The sequence below is a fragment of the Alnus glutinosa genome, chromosome 10, assembly GCF_958979055.1.
Source record: "Alnus glutinosa chromosome 10, dhAlnGlut1.1, whole genome shotgun sequence".
Classification (NCBI taxonomy): domain Eukaryota; kingdom Viridiplantae; phylum Streptophyta; class Magnoliopsida; order Fagales; family Betulaceae; genus Alnus; species Alnus glutinosa.
The window spans coordinates 23850769-23872160 of NC_084895.1; the positions used below are offsets into that span (position 1 = coordinate 23850769).

The following is a 21392-nucleotide window of genomic DNA, read 5'->3' on the forward strand; positions in this document are numbered from 1 at the left end:
CTAATTGAGCTAGCGGCAGCCCATTGCTGACATCAGACCTTCAGATTGGTTGGGCTTGGGTCGATGGTTGATCGGCCCATCGGTAATCGGTCTACCAATTGCCTTCTAATTCACATACTTGGTTTGGGGCTTGGTTCGAGCCATGTGAATTCGAATGGGCCTCTTACTTTATCAAGACAACCTTTCTTTTCTTTTGAGGCGTTTCCCAAGTTGGCTTTGGGCATGTGTCACATACTGACAGGCGAGGTTGACATTTAAAGGGGTTAGGTAATAGTGGGGTTGAAATTTCAAGATTTTGTCTGCACATTTATCGGATTTGTTTTAGTTATTGATGGAAGGTAAATTGCAGTTTTACCAACCGTTGAGCTTCATTTATAAAAATCATGTTTTCAAATTGCATATATCGAAATTACAAACTCGACCTACATTTAGATGAAAAACGAGCTTTTATTGCGCAAAAAGCCATTTTCATATTACAAGAAGGAAGGAAAAAAAACATAAAAAAAAAAAAAACTTTTTAACACCTTAAAAAAGCTGAAAAGACGCGTTTTTGCAAAAGCTCCAATTTGGAGCTGTCTTAGAAACGCGGATTTTAGCTTTCGCGCGACGCAGGTTTGGGGTTAATGAAATATGCAAATGGACAAAAATACCATATCCGTTTTACATAATAACAACCATGCCATCCGTCGTTCTGTCGAAGATTGGAGCTTCCACCTGATTGAGAGAGATCCCAAGCCGAAGGTTACTTCCCTTCTGGTCGGTAAGTCAGAGCTCCTCTCCTCTTTTGATTTTCTTTCTTATTGGACATACTTGCCAAAATTCTTTCATTCTCTTCAAAATTCTGAAATTTTTCGATTTTTTTTTTACCGATAATATCAATTTTTATTTGCACAATTTTTTTTAAAAGAAAACCCTTTCGTTGGTGGGATTAGAGCAAAGAGAAGGTGAGAAGTTAACTGGAATTCTGTAGATTCTGCTTTCATATGGCTCGTCAAACCTAGAATTTCTGAGCAATGAGTATTAATCAAACATTGCTCATCAAGATTGGTGTGCCGGATTTTAGAGGGTTGATAATGTTTTTATCTTTGATAATTCAAATGCTCAAGCATATATGATTTTTAGCTTATTTTTGCTCCATTTGTCTCTCGAGTAGAATTTTCCATGGAAAGGTGGTTCCTTGGGATATTCATACGAGGTGTAAAAGGTGAAAAGGTGCCTGAAACTAATTGCAGATACTAGATTTTGCTTTGTTGTAGGAGATCCTTCAAGACGAAAGAAGTCTTGAAAAAAATACTCCTCAGTGTAAAAGTTTTTAGGAAATTTTTTCTGAAACGAAGTGGGTGTAGGGATTGAGTAGTTAAATGTTTATTTTCATTTTCATTTTTAACCAGTTTTAGCAACCAAACGGAGTGGAATGCTCCCATTTCTCAAAATTCATCAAGAATAGAACTTTTTGAAATTCTATAACAGCCACTTCAAACCCAATCCTCATTACATTGTACAAGGTTTTTCTCTTTAATTTAAGACGTGGCACTCATCAAGCAGTGAGGAGTCAATGCATCTTTCAAGATTTACTTTCAGGATTGGAGCTAAAATTGATCTTGAAAAAATGTTATCTAAAGCTACTAGCAAAACAAAGTATGTTGTAGATTTGTGGGATGATGTCAATAATTTATTTCACTGTAATTGTTGGTGTACCAGATATGTGCAGAACTCGTGGACTTGAATCTCAATTTCCATGTTATCATTATATTTTGGTGTTAAATTTCAGTAATCATGTGCAATTTTGAGTTTTGCTTGAAATTCTGCTGTTCTCGAACTTTGTGAGTGTCATCACCAGGCATTGGTGACGTTTAAGATGACTTGGGTCCAGAATATTGCCGCAGATCTTCTACAAAACTCAAGTTTTATGAATGCTTCTTACTGAGTTGATTTTTCTTCACCTTCATATTCCTTGAGCTATTGCCATATCTGGTTCTTGGGAAGGTAGATACTCTGGATATCTCTCATTGTTGTTGTTCCTGTGGCACAATATCATTTATACTTTGGGTGATATTGCTGGACTTCTCCAGGATGATTCTATTTCTTCTTTAAAATGCTATCATTTCAAGGTTAGATAATGAACTTTAGAGTTCTATTCATGTCCTAATTTTTAGTGATATGTATACTCAACTAAGCCATAGAGCCGGTATGGTATTGCGTTCAGTAAATTACCATTTTACCCCTACTAATTTTACTTAATTCCTAATCCATCCAACCAAATAAATTACACACACACACACACACACACATATCCGCTCCCATGTTTGACAATTTTATATTTTTATTTGATAAGCTTCAAACCAAGTTTACGTGTAGTCATGGGGTGAGTTTTCTATGTATGCTTCCTTACGTGTTGTTTTTCTAAATTATACTATGTGGTTTTTTGGATTAAATCTATTTTGATTCCAATCACAAACTTACTTCTTCTATAATTTATCAGCCTATCTATTGTGTGAGAAACATGACTAAGAAAAGCCAAAGCAACGTTGCTTCTCCTGCTGCTACTGCACAAACTCAAGATCCTCAGACAGTGAGGGTAATTTGGACTGATAAAATGGTTGAGGATTTTCTTGATGTATGTATTAGTGAGATTTACGCTGGTAACCGCCCAGTAACACATTTCAATAAGACAGGGTGGAAAAACGTGGTAAACAAATTTAGTGAGAAGACTGGTAAACGATATTACTATAAACAACTTAAGAACAAGTGGGATAATTTGAAAAGAGATTGGAACATTTGGATGAGATTGGTAGGAAAGGAAACTAGCCTTAGATGGGATCCGGTGAAAAAGACAATTGATGCTACCGATGCTTGGTGGGAAAAAAAGTTGCAGGTATTATGAATTTACCTATATGTTTTCGTTTATATAGTTCATAAAGAGTTATTATTAATATTTAAATGTACCTGAATGTAGGAAATTCCAGAAGCAGCAAAGTTCCGTACTGCTGGTTTCGCTCATGTTGCGAAGGTGGAGATGTTGTTTACAGATATAACTGCCACCCGAGAGGGACCTTGGGTGTCATCCTCTAGGCTGGTTCCTGATGATATTGGTGCCACAACTGGTGTAGGTGCAAGGTGTGATGAGGGCAACGATGTGTTGTTAGAGGGTTTAGGTGACTTGGATGACGAACTTGGTCTCAGTGCACGTGGATGTAGTATGTGTGATAGGAAAAGGAAGAAAGAAGTTCAAATCTTTAGCCAACATTTGAGTCGTATGTGTGACATACTAGAAAGTAGGAGTACAATGTCATCTAAGCGTTCTGATAAACTTGGATGTAGTATTGAAGAGGTTATGGATGTTGTCCGGGGGATTGCTGAGATAGAAAATGACACTGATATGCTTATGATTGCGAGTGAGGTACTTCTTACAAGATCGCATAGAGAGATGTTTGTGGCCCTTAAGGAGCCAAAGTTTCAGATTGAATTCCTCAAGCGAATGAGAAATTAAAAAATCAACGATTGAACCGCTGTGAAGTTGTTTTGTTAGGGATCATTTTTAGGTTATTTTTTAAATGTTGTTTTGTTATTAACTATTTTGAAAAGTTGTAAGGATTTATCTTAATGTTATTTTTTTTCTTATGCACTAAATAATTTGAAGGGTTGTGACGCTGCTTCAGACAAATTATGCCTTCTTATTTTAATGATGTTTATTTCTGAGTATTGCATCTTCATTTTGTGTTTCTTTTGTTCTTTCTTTCTTTTCCTCTTTTTTTTTTTTTTAATTATTATTTATTTATTTATACATGGTGCGTATAAAAAGTGTATTGGGCATTTTTTTTTTTGTTATTATTTATGTTATGTACTGAAAATTTATGAAGGCACCAATCATTGCGGACTATACATAAAAGCACCAACGTTATTGAATTTATTTCAAGGCCACTATTGAATGATTTTTTTTTTTCGTTTTTGTTATTATTGACAGTATTTGAAAGCATCAATCATCTTAACCCAACATGTGAATGCCCCATATATTACAAAAAAATATTTGGAGCACCAAAAAGACAATGTTATGACATGAGAGCTGCTACAGGTACAAAGAGAAGCTTACCAACAAATTTACAAACTGACGTGGAGCCTTATATAAAGCTCCATGTCAGTTTAATGCAAAAATAGTCAAAAAATAAATTAAATGCATAGGACAAAAATACCCTTCTCATTCCGGTTGAATCCAGACACCGCTGGAAATTCAACACAACGGCCAACCACGACCCTGACCAGCCCAGTGGAAGCCCGACCAGTAGATCCAGCCGGCGAGGACGAAGTAAGGGAACAGCGGCGACAAGGATGAGTTTTCGGCCTGATCTGGGTTCGAGAATGGACGATCGGCCGAATCTGGGTTCAGGAAGGACGGTTGGCCGGATCTCTAGTTGCAGACGAGATCCGACCAGATCTGGCGAGCATGGGTATCCCGACAGGAGATCCGGCCGGATCTCAGATTTGGCCGAGCGTGGGTTCGGCCGTATCTCAGATACGGCCGGATTTCTTAAACCCACGCCGGCCAAGCGTGGGTTTCCGGCCGGCCAATGAGAGGGGAGAGAGAGAGAGTGTGCTAGAGAGAGGGAGAACGGTTGGCTAGAGGGGAGAGTGCCGGAGAGATTTTTGGACCGGTGAAGGGAAGGGTATTTTCGTCTTTGTAAAAAATGTCATGTCAGTTTGTAAACCTCTCTTTGTAAAAGTGTAAGTATCTCTAGCATTTTCCTTATGACATTAACTACTTATTTCGAGTTAAAAGTATGGAATTAAACCATTACAATTTTATTTTAAAAGAAAATCAAATTAACCATTTTGATATTAAAAGTTAATATAATTTTTTTAAAAAAAACTTTAAATATCCTTTTTTGTCTTTTCTTGCTTTTTGTCACCAAACAGGTGTAATAGCTTCCAAGCACCTTAGGCATGTACTTACCAAACGGTTTTTAGAGCTTTTTGGCAAATCTCTACAGACAAAAAGTCTTACCCACAACAATCCCAAACATGCACTAATAGTTTTCTTTGGCTTGGGGAAGAAGACTAAAAATTTACTGTAAATTCATGTTTGCATATTAGTACATTGTATTATCTCCTAGTAAGTTGTGCCTTTTGAACTACCTCATAAATTGGCCTTTATATCTAGGGAGTGTATTTACATTATCTAATGTGAAGCATTTGGAAAGAAAGAAATTAGCGGCTCTTTTAGGATGGTGAGTCTATTGTACTTTTTAAAAGATTCTCATTTCTGGGATCTCTTTTGGATTGGATTATTGTAAATGTTCCTATTTTTGACTGAGAATCTGGTAGATTTGATTTGTTTTTAGATTGTAAAATAGTCTTTAGGGTATTTGAATCTCTTGTATACTTTTTGTGTACGCGAGCTTTGCGCTTTTCTTTCAATAATAATAATATTATTATTCATTACAAAAAAGTAAGTTTAAATCATCTACTACATCAAATTTTGGAAGTTGTAGAAAAATTGATGTTAGAAATACTATATATATTGTATGTGAAGGAAGAGTGAGAAACAACAATACAAATCACTATTCTCTTTAATATAGGAATTAGTTGAACATAGCTCCCTCTTCCTTTTCCTTTTCTTTCTCTTCTTGGTGGAGGAAAGCAAGTCTATGCTGAGAATGGAGGAGAGAAGGAAAGGCTTCTTAGGGGTTGTGCTATTGGGTTTGCAGTGTACTGCTTGGGTTGTCGCAGTGGTGAAGGGGGTCGAGGATTTTATCAAATCCTTTCGGAAAGATTCAAAGACTTGGATTGTTTGGAAAGGTTGTAATAAGGATGGCCACTTCTTGGAGTTGGCAATCTATGCAATGGGTGGCCGGAGAGGGTTCATCTTGTTCCCGGAGGGATGAGGAGGGTGGGGTTGGAACATAGTGGTTGATGAGTTGTGTAAGGTGATGGTTTTCCTGGAAACCACGTCTAGGTCTTCTCCCGTTGGTGTGTTGTCTCTAGTGGAGAAGAAGGATGTGAAAGAGGTTTTGGGTTTGAAAGTCTCCTCCCCAAGCTTGGGTGGGGCTTGACCCTTTGTGGGTGGTGCTCTATCGTCGTTCGCGGAGGTGGTGAGGTCAGAGGGCCCTGTCAAGTTACGGGTTCCGCTGGTTGAAAGGTGTGACCTTGATCTTCTCCCAGCGGTGAGACCAGCAGCCTCGGAGGAGGGGAGATTGGCCCTAGACTGCTCTGTGATCGAGAAGGAACTACTGGGTAAGGACTTGCTGCTGAAATTGCAGAGCAAGGAGCATCCAGTACGTTTTCTCTCTGCCCAAGGCACACGAAGATCAGCGAGGAAGATTTTGCCTTGTTTGAATCTGCGTACATGAAGGAACCTTCTAGTGAGGATGATGGGTCTGGTCGTTGGGTCATTGATGGATTGTTCGTTTGCTTTCAGGCTGGGTCTAAAACCCACTTCAGTTTTAAAGGTTTCCATCTCGGCTGGGTTATGACGAAGCCCAAATCTAAGAAGCAGGTTGAGGTTACGGGTCAAGGGCTCCCTTTGGATCCTGAAGCGGGTTTTTAGTTCTCTTTGGGTTTTGGGTCTACATCAGGTCTTCATCGGCCGGAGGTGACAACGGCAGTTGACATGGGTGGCGGGTTGTTTGCTCTGACCAATTATGAGATGTCTAAAGCTGCTGAAGATACTCCTGCGAGGCCGCTGTCCTTTCCTCTTGAAGGCACCGGCTCTTGCTTGAACACGTCATTGGCCGCTGATCTCTCTTCGCTTGTTTCTGAGGGATTTGCAAAACGGGCGGTAGAAGTTGCGCATTCTCTTTTGTTGCCGGCAAGGTCTGGGCCAGATTTTTCTGCTCCAGAGTCTTCTATGTATGCCTTATCTCCCATGCAAGCCTCTACGTTTCCAGGTATGTCGTTGCCGACGATCTCTGGTCCTGTTTCGGCGTTTTCTAAGTCCCCTTCTGCAATAGCCTCCTCTGCCTTTGCTCCGCCTTTTGAAGCAATGAGTGTCCCCTTTGGGTACTCGGATTTGGATTCTAAGGAGTTTTCTCTGGCACTCGACTTATTTAAAGTTGGGCCAAATTCCTTCGGTGTCTCTTCTTTGGGGGCGGCTGTGTTGGGAGAAAGGCTCCGCTTTTCTCTTCCAGTAATGTTGGAATGTGGGGATTCCATCTACCCATCCGAGTCCAAATCGATGTTGAGATATCACCGGAGATTGAAGGTAGGCAAATGTGCTCAGATGGATGCATCTTTGTTTAACGAGGCTGTGACAACTCTCAGTGCTCCGACGACGCCGTCTTTGGGTGCTTCTTCTCAGGCCTTGGGCAGGACCATGGTCTAGTCCTCGCCGAAGCCAAGTGGGGGAGTAGTCGGTAAGTCTCCTTCGTCTAGCTTTCTTCGGCGAGACTTCCTTCTCCCGAGTGTTCCCTCCTCTTCGGTGGTTGCGCTTCTCTAATCACTGAAAAGGGTGTGAATTTCAGGTCGAACGGCTTGATCCAATCTCATAAGTGGCTGGTAGGTTTTAGCCCATCTGGGGAGATAGTTGTGTGGGATCAGTGCGATGAGATTTGGGTTGGGGAGGATGGAGACTCCCCTTACCCCTTGGGTGCCTGTCCTCCAGATATGCCATTGGATCGGGTGTCGGATAGTGTTGAGGATGAAGATTCGTCCTTTGCGATTTTGGATGCCATTGAAGAGGATTTCTATGGGTTAAAAATGTTGCGCGTTTTAAGATCAAAGGAAGGAGAGAGGTGTTAAATCTGAAATGCTCCATTAATTACGGTGATGCAAGCGTGCCCTTCAGGCGAAGGAAGAGAAAGGCTCTGGTGCTGTAGCGTTGAGTGCTCTTTGTGGGTTTTGGGTTTAAGGGCTTAGGTCCCTGTGAGTTTGTTTTGGTTTTTTTTTTTTATGGGCTGGTTTGGTTGTTCCTGTGTGATGCAAGCCTGCCCTCTAGGTGAAGGAAATGAAAGGCTCACGTGCTGTAACTTTGAGTGCTCCTTGTGGTTTCGGGTTTAAGGGCTTAGGTTTTTGTGGGTTTGCTTGGGTTTCTTTTCGTGGACTAGTTTGGTTGTTCCTGTGTACTTAGGGGTGCCTTACGCTTTTTTAATAAAACCTTGGGGTAATTACCTTTTTCCCCCATGAACTACCGGCCTGTGTTATTTTGCCCCCATGAACTACCACTTCGACCAAAAGAGAGCATCAAACTACCATTTTTACACACTTTGCTCCCTTCTGTCAGTCTAATTCATGCAAAGACGTAAATGCCTTAACTCAATTTCAAAAATGACTTAAATACCCTCATTTAAAAAAGAAAAAAAAAGAAAAAAAGAAGAAGAAAAGACTGAAGGAAAAGGGGTGGCGGCAGCCACCCCTGAGGTGGCCGCGCGGCCTGCGAGCCACCCCTAGGGTGGCTCGCGGCCACCCTTTGGGGAGGCCGTGCGGCCACCCCTTAGGCCGGGGTGGGCCGCGAGCCACCCCAGAGGTGGCCGGAGCCACCTCTGGGGGTGGCTCGCAGGCCTCCCGGCCACCTCAGGGGTGGCGGCAGCCACCCCTTTTCCTTCAGGTTTTTGGTTTTTGGTTTTTTTTTTTTTTTTTTTTTTTTAAATATTAATTTTAATATTTTTTATTAATTACTGTAGAGGGTATTTTGGTCTTTAAGTCAAAATTAACGGTAAAAAATGGTATATTCCATCCAAAATTAACGGAATTCCTGACGGAAGGGGGCAAAGTGTATAAAAATGGTAGTTTGATGCTCTCTTTTGGTCGAAGTGGTAGTTCGTGGGGGCAAAATGACATTAGCCGGTAGTTCATGGGGGGAAAAGGTAATTACCCCTAAAACCTTTCTTCCTTAAGGAAGGCTACTTTGGTAATCGTTTTGTTCACTTTCTGTTCCAGCTATGATCATTTACGAGGAGATGTGTGTTTCGCATGTTTAGGTTGATAGTACAGGAAATGAGATGAAGCATTACATATTCTGATCTAATATTTTGAAATTCAAAATTTATTAGTGCGGTAACCAGATCCACTCCTGTGTAATAGAAATTTTCCCACCCCCCTCCTCATCCAAAGCATTCTAATTCATCCGTTTTTTTGTTCAACAGATGAGATTAATAAAACTAGCAATTTTAAGGGAGCATATGTATAGAGATTAAAATTTCAATCTTACAAAAAACTTTCTGCAGAAACAAAATTATTAATTATTAACAGGCTTAGCTTTCACAGAAGCTCAAGATATGGAACATCATATCTACGTGACCATCTCATCATAAAGTAACCCACTTTTCTTTTGTGATACTTCTGTTTCACATTCTTCTCTTTTCTTACCAACCAAAGTAGACATTTCATGCGCAATAGACACGCATCTATTTGAAGAACTGAATGTTGCTGGAGGTGGTGACGATGGAAGTGTTACCTCATCTGACTCATGTGATTTATTGATGTAGATTCTCTATTATAGCTTCCATCTTCACATGGTGACTCAGGGGAGCCTGGCATGCTACACTGTGATTCGCCAGAGCCTGGCATGCTACTGACTGAATCTGATTGTGCTGGGGAGCAGTCTCTACCACAAATGGGGTTGCATTCCATTATGTAATCTAAAGCTTCAACCACCTGTATTGAATCGTACAACAATCGTGCAAATTAGATTTGTGTTAGTAAGAAGAATTACTAATGTGATAAACAAATGTCTATATATACCATGAACAAATAATAAAGAGAATGCAGAAGAGATAAATATTCACTATAATGTTCAGCTCAAATGAGCATAGTTGCGATTGACAAATTAATATACACATCCAATTACTGAAGACAGAGATAGGATTTGCCATGTTAGTCTTGGTCTCTCACATGAATCTGTGATATACAAAAATCTCTGACGTAATAATTAAGTTAACGTGATCATTTAGTTGGGTTGATTATGGAACTTTAAATAACCGTTGCAGAATAATCATCTGTAGCTTGCAGATTTGACTTACACTATTCTACTCAGGGGGAGTGGTAATATTGAAATACTAATCTACATAAATGGAATTACATATATATATATATATGTGTGTGTGTGTGTGTGTGTGTGTGTACAAACAAACGTATATACACATAATAAACCTAGCTTAGGCAGATGCATACATATTTATGCTTCTTTGTGTGTGTGTTGATAAATGTATGTTTGCATCCGCTATTTAATTCCCTTGTCAAGGCAAATCATTGTCTTTATTAGTGAGAGAAATTTAGCTCAGGCAGATAGAAAATCTCAAAATATTAATCTGTTGCTATAACTTTCACGCTTGTAAATTTGGAGTTGCCCTGCTCTTTTAGCCACTGGACTTTTCTCTTCAATTATGTCATATGAGTTCTTATATGCATGAACTGGGTGCGTTATCTCTACTTATTGTCTGCTGCTTCTTCTTGCTTATTTGTTAATTTCTTACTTTTAATATTCTTCTATTGCTAAACTATTGTGCTAACTTTCTCATCAACATTGCTATTAAGCAAGAACATCTGCGTGGGCTTCTGCTGAAAGTACATAAATGCCTAGAATAAATGCTAATATACTTGTGATACTATCATATCTTCCTTTGGAGATAAGATATATAAAATGGAGCTTGGGCTAGTTCCTCGTAATTAGGGATTTACTATTACTGTAATATATATATATATATATATATATATATATATATATATATATTTATAAATTTCCTGTTGCTTTCTTTTTTTGCCAAATATCTACAACATTTCTTAAGCTCTTCTGATCACAATGATGTGATTGTTGAAGATACTCAAGTGTACCAATAGGTGCGGTGCACAAGGCAGTCCTAGTCTCATGATCATATCAGAAGTCCTGCCAATTCCTAAGGTTGTGTTCCTTAAACATGGAGGATTTAATTTATCCATTGGCAAAGGCAAATTCAGGCAATGTGTCCAGAATGTAAAAAACACTTGAATTCTTGTAATGCTATAGTTTTCACACAAAGGCTACACATATTTTGTGTGGAAAGACTTGGCACATGCAGACTTACTTTATCCATCGTTAATCTCGCATGAGGATCCCTGCTGAGACATTTTTCTGCCATTCGAACCATCCAAAATAGTTGATGGACATCGTGCGAGTCCATGATCCTTTCGTCAATTAAATCTGGGTAGTTCTTTTCTTTTAATAGTGGTCTTGCCTGCATAGAAAGGAAATCTGTGAAGATAATGAAGAATTGTGACATATACTTAGAATGCTCATCCTATGTCCCCCCACCCCTTTTTTTATTTTATTTTTTAAAACGTTGGAGGTTGGTAAGTGTTAAAATATTAATTAGATGATTAAATTTACCATTATTTATCGGTGTAAGCTTTTGAGATAACTATGATTTAATATAGTTTTAGAGTCAAGGTCTTGAGTTCTTCTCCTTTTTTATCGGCTTAAGCTTTTGGGCTTTTGGAATAATTAAAGGACAGAATTGTCTTATTGTTGAATCCTTTTGCTCATTTCCCTTCTTTATTTTTCCCCACTCAAAGATATAAATAACTGCTTTCTTAAAAAATTAGGAGAGGACGGGAAAAATTGGGTGGTCTGTATTTAGAGGGCCGGGATTTTGAAAAACATATGTGCTAGGTTAATTCTCCTGTTCTCAACAGCTCAATTTTCACTAGAACAGACTTCTAAGTTAGCATATTGATCAGAAATGGTCAGAATTGGCATTAAGATTTAGTATCAGACACTATGAATAAGTAACTTTAAGGTGTTGAGGCTGTTACCCATCCCACAAGACTTCTCCCTTTAAGTCTCTTGTCCGTAGTCCTCATCCCAGTTATAAGCTGTAATAGAACCACCCCAAAAGCATACACGTCGGTCTTGGTTGACACTATTCCACATTCTGCATATTCTGGTGCCAAGTATCCGAAAGTTCCAACGACTCTTGTCTCTGAAGATTTATCTGGGTCTTCATTTTGAGGTCTTGCAAGACCAAAGTCTCCTAGCTAATAAACATATTGGACATGTTAGATAGACATCTATACCATAATATATTTTGGTTGCACACTAGAATCAGTTAAGACTTAAGAAAATTGTATATTGATGTGTGTCTTGGTCCAACAGGTTTTTTCTTTGATCCAGTGCCTTCGATGTACTGGATTACCCAAGTGCCAAATACAAAAAATCTTAAAATGATGCAACATAAATCAATATGGTATGACTTGGCTAGGTGCTTTGCTTTAGCGGGCGAATTTTGCAACGATGATAATAGATCCTACTATTATTTGTTTAACAAATATGTTACGGACAAACCTAGATGTCATAAGTTTAAACGGGTGCCTTAATATTTCAAATGGTAGCATGACTGTATGACTGAATCATTTGGCCTGGTTTGACCCCATGCAACTATTTTAAAGATCAATGGGCAGATAGGATCTTAAGAACTGATTTAAAAGCACGTGTTTGATTTATTACCAGTGCTTCGTAATCATGGGTTATAAGGATGTTGTTTGGTCTCATATCTCTGTGGATGAACTTGTTTTCATGCAGATATTGTAAGCCTTTGGCAGCTCCCAACGCTATTCTTATCCTTTTTTCCCAACTGAGGGGTTTGCGGCTGTGTCCTGCAGCATTTCAGCAAACGTTCCTCTTGGATTAGATTTCCATATTTTGCAATAGTTAGTGTCAGAGAAAACAAATATTTCAAGTATTGTAGAGGCTATCTATAGTAAGGGCTCTTTTGATTTTATTTCATTTTTACTTGATAGATGTTGATCCAGGGAACCGTTGCAGACATATTCATAAACAAGCAGCCTGCGGCTTCCTTCTGAACATGACCCCAACAGCCTGACTAGATTCTTATGTCTGACTTTGCTAAGTACATGAACTTCAGCCTTGAATTCTTTATCTCCTTGGAAGCTTGCATTTTTATGTTGCTTAACAGCAATCTTCAATCCATCTACTTCTCCTCTGTAGACACAACCAAATCCACCTTCTGATATGAAATTCTTTTTTGCAAATCCCTCTGTAGCAGATTGGAGATCTAAATAAGTAAAGTCTCTCTTCCATTCAATTTTTGGTCGTCTATTCTTGCAGATAGAACATAGAGATTCAGGATACTCCTCCTCCATCTTGCTCCCCGCATTAAATGCCTCTTTTGGACCAATATCTTGATTCTTGGCTGTGGACAATGGGGACTGCTCTCCTGCTGTTTCTTGTTCCGTATTTGTAGTGTTTCCTTCCTCTTGAAACTGCAAAGGAGAACACTTTACCCCAGTTAAAACTGAACTTGATGCTTCACTATTCCCCAGAGTTGAAACTCCAGTTGACATCAGCTCCTCACTTGGTGAGGATTTAGAAACTGAAGTAGAAGTCCAATGACCACAGGGTTGACAACCATCGGAAAATTGTCCCTTGTCTAAGCTGGTCTTCTGATCACTTGTAGATTCTGTAACAATGTAGACTTTGGTGCATAAGTTCTTGTTCTGATTGTGGATATGGACAAATGTGTATTCTTCAAAGAAACTATTTATCTTTCAAATTAGACACCTAGAACTAGCGTCATTGTTTCTGCACTTTATGTGTGGGTGCACATGTCGGTGTATCGATTGGACAGTGAAAAAATTAGTTGCCATGACAACCGTGCAACAGTATATCATCAGGTACCAAACAATCAAAGGAGTAGCAACTTTAGAATGGATCTTTTTTTAAAATGCCACTCTGACTATTTAAAGGCAGCCATAGGATCACAAACTTAAGCTTCCAACGGTTGACAGGTGAAAGGATCCTCCAAGAGTAATATGTTGTTTGGTGTTAACATTAGCTGGAATTTCATTCCAAAATGCAGGAGATTAAGCAATCATTTGGGGGGTCACTTTTCCCGGTCGGAAAATTCCCTAGCCATACCGGTTTATTTCATGCAGGTTTGGGCTGATTGCCTAGGATTTGTATGTAAAATGGTAGATTTCTTCAGGTCTAGGTTAAAAATTCTTCAACCTGGAACATTTAACAATTGGGTCAGATTTAGGCTGACCCATTTCATTGTTTATGATGGATTATTAAGTGATTAAATTCAATCATCCTCTTCAGTTTAAACTTTTGGAATAAGTGGCAAGTTATCATCCTATTAGAATATGTGGTTCTGACTTCAAATCATGTGTTAAAGCTAGTCGTCATATTTAAGTCAAATTATTCCACTTGTTAGTTCCTATTTGTTTAAGAGAAGTGGAAGAATATTTTTGAAGTAATATTCACACTTTCCGATCTTCACACTTTCTGATCGCAGTCCCATTCATTATGGTCAGCTTTCAGGTAAAATTTTGTCAGATATACTTACTGTTAGTAGATTGTTCTTCATCTGGGCTCCCTGGAACCATTTCATTGTATGTTACTAGGCCCATGGTGCTGCTTCCATTGGACACTTTGCTTTTCCCTATTGCTTGAGGCGCTCTCAATAACTGAATGCTGTTGTTGCGTTTCATACTTGAAATACCACATGAAAGCATCTCCACGAAGTATTTCTTGTATTGCTTCATCTGCCTGTGCAAAACATTATATTAGCAAGCAGAATTTTTCAACGAATTATTTGATTGCCTTCATATCTTCTATCTTTTTTTTTTTTTTTTGAAGATTATTAAGTTCATCTGACATGCTTTAGAAATCTTCAAGTGTGAAGTGAGAACTATGATCTTCTATTTCTAGCATGGCCCTTTTACATCGTCTAGTTATAAAGGAAGCAACTTTTTGCATGAATATACTTTGTTTATAAGCATATTAATCTTTAAAAAAGAAAGAGTTCAGCACTTTTTACTGCTTTAAGTGATTGATATAGAGACATGCACTTTTTACTGTTTAAAGTGCATGTTCAACTTTTTCTAGACTTATGTATCGAGTATGCAGTTTTTGTAATGTTTTGAAACAAGTTAGAAGTTGGTTTTAAAGTTCAGATTTCGCCTCTCATATAGTGCACAGTAATCATCGAAATAATATCAACAGTTTGACATTTGACTCACCTATCGAGTATTACCCATGTTGCCTCCCACTTTTTGGCAGCCATTAGAGCAACCCTCTTTGGACATGCTCCTGCATGAACCTCTATATGGAACTTGATCTGAGAAATTTGCAAATTTGTCTAATTAGCCATTTGATAAATAGGGATAAAGTAATAAACTTTTTCCTTTAAGTTGCAGTGATAAGAATTGGTGAGCAGTAGACTTTTGAACTCTTGATAATAGATTAGAAAAATATCCTTCATATTATGCAGTAATAGGATTATTCATATATACCCTATTTGTATCCAGATGAAGAATCTTGTTTTAGTTCTTTCGCCCGTCTAGTCTATGGAATCCTTTTTGGCAATCTTTGTTGCCATATACTCATAATAAGTCCAAAATAATTGACTACAACCACTAGAGGGTACCTTGTTTCTGATCAGTCAATAATTTGCAGAAAGTGTTTGAAGAAAAAGTTATACGAGTTGCTCAAGATGAAAACAAGATGTAGAGGTTTGATATTTTTGAGGAAATTCAAAACATAATAGTGCTGCTGTTGCTTGATAAGTTTACATTCTTAATGTGTGAAGCTTTTATATGATGAGGATCATGAAATATTAGCAATAAAGTAGGTCTATATAGATGATATCCTTTACTCAATCTGTCAAAGCTTGCTAGTTAAAGATACAATGCAGAAGTAGATTTCAGAAGCTCCAGGGTCAACTTTTAGACTTACCTTTTCTGTTTTGCAGTGCTCACCAATTTCCATGATCTCCTCATTGTTAAGGTACTCTTTCTGCCTTCTGTCAAGCTCTTCCTGAACGATTTTGTTGTTTGTTTTGTCCACCATGATCTTGTATCCCACTGAAAGGGAAAAGAAAAAGAAGCAAAGGGTGTAGGGGAGAAGAAAAAAGTTAGCAAATCTGTCTAGTTTGACATAGCAGTGATTTTTTATTTTTTTTTCATTCTTGCTTCCATATTATTTCAATTTGTGCTTATTTTTTCTTGTTCATTACCTCCATTATGTTCATTATTTATTTATTTTACTTTCATCAAGAAGACAGAAGGAGAAATCCTTACAGAGTCTCCCAGCTCTTATGAAAGAAAACGTACTAGGATTAGTAACATGGTGAAGTACTCCAAGAATTGTAACCACATCCCCAGGCTTAAGTGCAAAGCCTTGCAGGGCCGCTCTGATTGCGCCTGGACTAACATCCCTTGATGCATCCTGGATCACCAATACCCTCTGAACCTCCTCTTCTGGCATGATTTGTCTTGAAGATGTTCTATATAGTTTGAACTTTCAACATATATAATAAAGTAGTACGTACTATGAATTTTTATGCAGTGATTTGGTTGTTAACTTTGATTGTTCATCACCTCTCAAACTGCTTTAACATGAAATATTGCCAATATGACTCTAATAATTTCTTCCATATTTATATATAGTTATATTATTGCAGTTGACTAAATTTGCAGATGAAAGTAGTAAAACTATTGAGAATGTTTTACCCAAAAAGATAAATAAAAAAAAGACAGATTCTGAGAAGTAAAACAGTAAAAGTTGAGAGGGTGTTGGAGAATCAGGCAATTAAGCATCTTCAAATAATGTTGGTTCAAGGCGCATATTCGGATATCCTGCCGGGGTGTGGCCCTGGGAGTTTTCTTCACTGATCATGTTATAGGAAGAACGTCTCAAACTTCTTCGTTTTTATGGTGAAAATCCATATATGCTACTTTCCAAACATAACAGCCATTTTCTACTGATTCCAGGACAAATAAAATATGGTGAATGATGATATCGAGGCTCCCTAAGAATTCTGTCCTTTGTGGGAGTTGCGAATTATGATGCCTTTTATTGTAATACTTGATAGGGAATTTGTCTATGTATGAGCAGGGCATGATTATAAATTTTTTTAAAACCCGAACCTTAACCTTCAGCTGGTTTTTATTTTTTATTTTTATTTTTATAAAGGGTTGTCAATTTGTGTTCGGATTGTGTCGAAACATACGTATAAGACTACATAGGTTAATTCTAACTTAACTCATTTGATTTTAATTTACTAAATTTATATTGAGTTCATGTTAAATTTATTGGTTGTGTCAAAAATTAGCAGGCGTAATATTTAATATGAGTCTTAGCGTATCGATTAATTGAAACTAATCTTCGCCGCGTTTGAGTAAAATATTGAAAGAAATTTTGGCTTTTAGTGTTCAATTATTGGAGAGCATTGATTTTACTATATAACTAAAAAAAAAAAAAATGCCTAGAAAAGACCGTCAAGATTTTGTTTGTTTGTTTGTTTGTTTTAGACCTTTTTATGTCCAACTTGAAAGCCGTACGTGTGCGTGAAGCTCACACACACGTGGGGTGTATGTGAAGATTCTTTGGGCTTTTGAACGAAAGAATGGGTGAAAGATGAGCTTGTGGTCACCACGCTTTAGACACTAGGAACACAAAATTTTAAACTGCGGGTGGTACCTACTGCCTTTGTAATAGAATCATATTTTTTTTTTAATTATTATTTTTTTATTATTAACTGAAGGGATTATAATTGGTTTGCTAATTTCTAATTTGAATCACTTGTCGAACATATTTGTTACGATATTTAGTGTTTCATATGGTTTGAATGTAATTTTAATCATGTATATATAAGTTCTTTGGCATCCTTCCGAGCCTGTATTTAAGAATGAATTCTACTTAAATTTTGTATCATTTGGCATCATACTTAGACACCCCATCGAGTAATGAGTATGAGATCGAATTAGTTACAATTTTGTTGTTGAATCCCAGAAAAGGTGATTTATAGGTTAGATTAAAATGTTGTGACCCAGGATAGACCCCCAACCAAATGTGCATCATTTTCATAGTTGTTTTTTTTTTTTTTTTTTTTAAATTATATTTTTCGTTTGATTTCCGTAATTTTTTTAAAAAAATCTTATACATGGTATTTTATCATTTTAGGCCGCAGAAAGAGGACAGTGCAACTTAAATTGTAAATTGGCGTATACATTGCAAAAATTAAAAGATTGAAAAAGACAATTTGAAAGAGGAGGGGATGCTATGACTTATAAAATGCTCAGGTAAAAAAAATCTTAGCGATGTGAAACATTTTAACAAGAATAATAAGTATAATTTCTCCGCTCTTGTTTCATTTTGTTTGTCTCGTTGTTTTCTTTCTTTGTGTTTGTCTTTTGTTCTTCCCCAAGGATAAAAAGAAAAAGAAAAAAGTATTCAATCATGCTTAACCCAGAATAGATTATATTATGGTCATGAATAGGTCCAGCATATGGATGAAAGTTCAATTCCCTCGATTTTATAACCGAAGATAATACAATTTCAGCATGAATAAATGGTTTATTCTGGATAAGGTTCATTTGACGTCGACCTATCATCTGAATTTGGACATTTCTGGATAGAGGTTAATTATTTACTTACCTCAAGCACAGTAGGGATCCCATTATTAGATAAAGGTTCATTTTCCTCGATTGTGTAAATAAAAATGAAGTGAAAGCCTAGTGACAAAGCAAATGGCGACAAGGAAAAGTGAGTACTAAATTCTAATCATTCTTAACAAAAAGATAGGATTAGCTTGGGAGAAAACGTCTGAAAGGTCCTAGGGATAGGGATAGAAAATTTTGAGCTTTGCTCACCCGCCCGCCCCCGGGGGTTTCAAGTCTCCTCATCTTGGTGCTAGTCTTTCCCCTAGCCCTCATGAATTAGGGTGGCTTATAGAAAATTTTGAGCTTTGCTCACCCCCGGGGGGGGGGGGGGGGGTTCAAGTCTCCTCATCTTGGTGCTGGTCTTTCCCCTAGCCCTCATGAATTAGGGTGGCTTTTGTCATCCCACTGGTCTCCGGTGGTGGATGGTTTTGTTATCTCAATCTTAGGGTTGTGAAGCTTTTGGTCCCTCCCAGTGCTTGATCCGGTAAAGTTTGTGTTTTTATGTTGTTTTGTCTTTGTTTTATGTTGTTTTGGTGCAAGCAGAAAGATTTTCAGGCTCTGGCCTGTGGGAATGGCGGATGTCGGTGGGTTTCAGGTGAAGTTGTTTTTATTGCTAGATATTTAAGCCTCGGCTGGGTGTTTGTCGACAAGAGCTTTTCTTTAGTGGTTGCCGGCTTCCTCCGGTCACGGTAGTCACTCGACGGGGCTGTGCGGCTCGTTCTTGTGCAGCGTGTGGCCAGCACGCGCGGGGGAGTATCCTCCTTTGGGTAGCGCCTGAGGGTCACAACTTGCATATCCGACCTCGTTTAGTGTCGTTTTGGGCTTCTAGAGGTCGTTTGATGCTGGAAGGGTTCCTGGAGTATGAGCGTGCTCTACACGCGCTGAGCTTCGGCGGCGATTCTCTCGGTGCTAGATTTCTGATGTTTTTTGTTTTTATTTGTACATTCTTATATCTTTGTTCATAGTCTACCTTTTGGTAGTTGTTTCAAGCCAGGATCTTTCCTGACTTAGTGGATGGAGTTTCTTCATCTCTATTCACTACATTGGCCTACGGGCACTAATGTAGCCTTCGGGCAGTTTCTCACCTTCTATGTTCTTGTATTTGTTCTGACTTTGGCCTTGTTGTAATCCCCTTTGGGGTTTCTTTTTTAGCAATTAAGGTTTTGGAGATTATTAAAAAAAAAAAAAAAAACAAAAACAAAAAGATCATACAAAAGTCTAGTGACAAAGCAAGGGACCTTACAACCTAATTAGAGTGCTAAGCTCACCTACTCAAAAAAGATAAATTTTGGACTGCCTAGCTTCTAGAATATATGACTGTAATAAAATTTGATTGTATTTAAATCATTTTGATTACATATCATCCCTTATCATTTTAGGTGATATTATCTCCCCTTAGCATACTTGTATCATTTTCACCAACCCCAATTCACATATAAATAGGAGTTATTTCAACTTATTTGTAATATAAATCAATCAAGCAATAAGAACAAAAATGTCACTTTATTGGGCTCTTCCCTAATAGTGGATGTAAGTGTCTAACACCAAGCTACGCGTAAATCATTGTATCTATTTTTTTTTTTTTTTTAATTTTCATTTAATTATAAGTTTCTTCATGATATCAGATCTATCGGCTAATGCCAGTGTTCGATCCCAAATGACCATGTAGACTCCAACATTTGTTATCTCCCTTTTTCCAACGGTGCCTCTCTCCCGTGATTCTCACCCCCATTCAACAATGTTTTTGTCTCGCATCCCTGTCTTCTTAGCATCCAATAAAGCTTTTGAACACATCACCCAAAAGATCATTGGCCAATCTACACAACGCCACAAAAATCAGCCCGAACAAAGGTGTCACGCGCTCACATGCGCCTCCTAAATTTTTGGCCAATCATGCCAGGTGTCCTACGCGGAGGTAACCTTCTTCCAAATTTGTCCTAAACAACAACAAACACCTAAACGACATGTTGTTTAGTGCCTGCCAAAAATTTGTCCTACGACCCATCCCTTTGACCATTTGTTGGCCTAATAATTTGCTTTTGTTGGTCTTATTTGATGACTCAGGCTTATTTAATGCCCATAGTTGGACTCATTTTATGCTCATTGCTAGCCCATTTAGCGTTCGAAGTTGGGCTTGTTTTCGCCCATTTTTTGGCCCAAGTTGTTTGGCCTATTGTGACCCATTTTCGGTCTTTTGTTGTTAGTAACTTAGTAACCTATCTCCGGCCATCGTTGCCGGCCGCCTCCATCTTCGACAATTTTCTGGCCACCATTGCCAATTACCTCTGTCTCTAGTTGAACCCATGTCTAAGTTTCTCCGTGGTGCGTAGGATTATTGCTCATCTGAACTCACATCAAGTTTTCTATACCTACTACACAGGATCTCATCAACTTCATTCAACGTCTTGTGGTAGATCTCAAAATCAGTTTTTTATGCTTGCCACACCAAATCTCCTTTCCGCAACAGAGAAAAGAGATGATTTTTTTTTTTTTTTTTTTTTTTTGAAAATAAAAATAAAAAATGAAGCTTTCACAAACTCTCGCTTTGAGTTTGAGAGGAGGAGGTTAAAATATGTTATTGTAATCAAATTCGATTGTGTTCAGATCATTCTGGTTAGATATCATCTCCTATCTTTTAGGTAATCATATTTGATTGTAATCAATTCTGATTTGATAATTCATTACTTTTCATTTAATTAAGTTTCTTCACGACCACCTACTCAGACAAGTGGATCCTATGAGAGCTCTCTCACATGTGCTGCTAAATTACGAGCAATTTTGTAAGTAAATTGTTGGTGGTCCTAATACGATGAGTTAAACCCTTCAATATCTCATTCGAAATAAATTACACTTTTGCAATGGGTCAATTTTGAGAGTGAAAAAATAAAAACTTTGCACTAGTGAATTTGTCTTTTTCTCCCTTTGTATTTTATTTTATTTTGTTGTTTGAGAATTTTGTGTTGAAATATATGTAGATCATAGTCCTTAGTACGTACTAGAAGGCACTTGCCTCATTTGACTTC

General features: G+C 38.0%; 2 protein-coding genes across 4 annotated transcripts; one reads left to right on the top strand and one right to left on the bottom strand.

The window, feature by feature from the left end:
• Window positions 1–629: 629 nt before the first annotated feature.
• On the top strand, window positions 630–3702 carry LOC133878791 (L10-interacting MYB domain-containing protein-like). 3 transcript variants are annotated; one of them, XM_062317325.1, is made up of 4 exons: window positions 630–760; window positions 1841–1986; window positions 2483–2875; window positions 2957–3702. In XM_062317325.1, the coding sequence occupies exons 3-4, from the start codon at window positions 2504–2506 to the stop codon at window positions 3488–3490; spliced, it is 906 nt and encodes a 301-aa protein (XP_062173309.1). In that variant the 5' UTR covers window positions 630–760; window positions 1841–1986; window positions 2483–2503; the 3' UTR covers window positions 3491–3702. The 3 variants fall into 3 exon arrangements, with proteins under 3 accessions (XP_062173309.1, XP_062173310.1, XP_062173311.1); XM_062317327.1 differs by having other exon boundaries at window positions 718–760; window positions 908–1986; XM_062317326.1 differs by lacking the exon at window positions 1841–1986 and having other exon boundaries at window positions 649–760.
• Window positions 3703–9155: 5453 nt separating this feature from the next.
• Window positions 9156–13499, bottom strand: LOC133879227 (probable serine/threonine-protein kinase PBL5). The gene is made up of 6 exons (XM_062317758.1): window positions 13484–13499; window positions 12696–13382; window positions 12410–12558; window positions 11719–11940; window positions 10992–11141; window positions 9156–9585 (listed from the first exon to the last, which is right to left on the bottom strand). The coding sequence occupies exons 1-6, from the start codon at window positions 13497–13499 to the stop codon at window positions 9382–9384; spliced, it is 1428 nt and encodes a 475-aa protein (XP_062173742.1). The 3' UTR covers window positions 9156–9381.
• Window positions 13500–21392: the final 7893 nt, after the last annotated feature.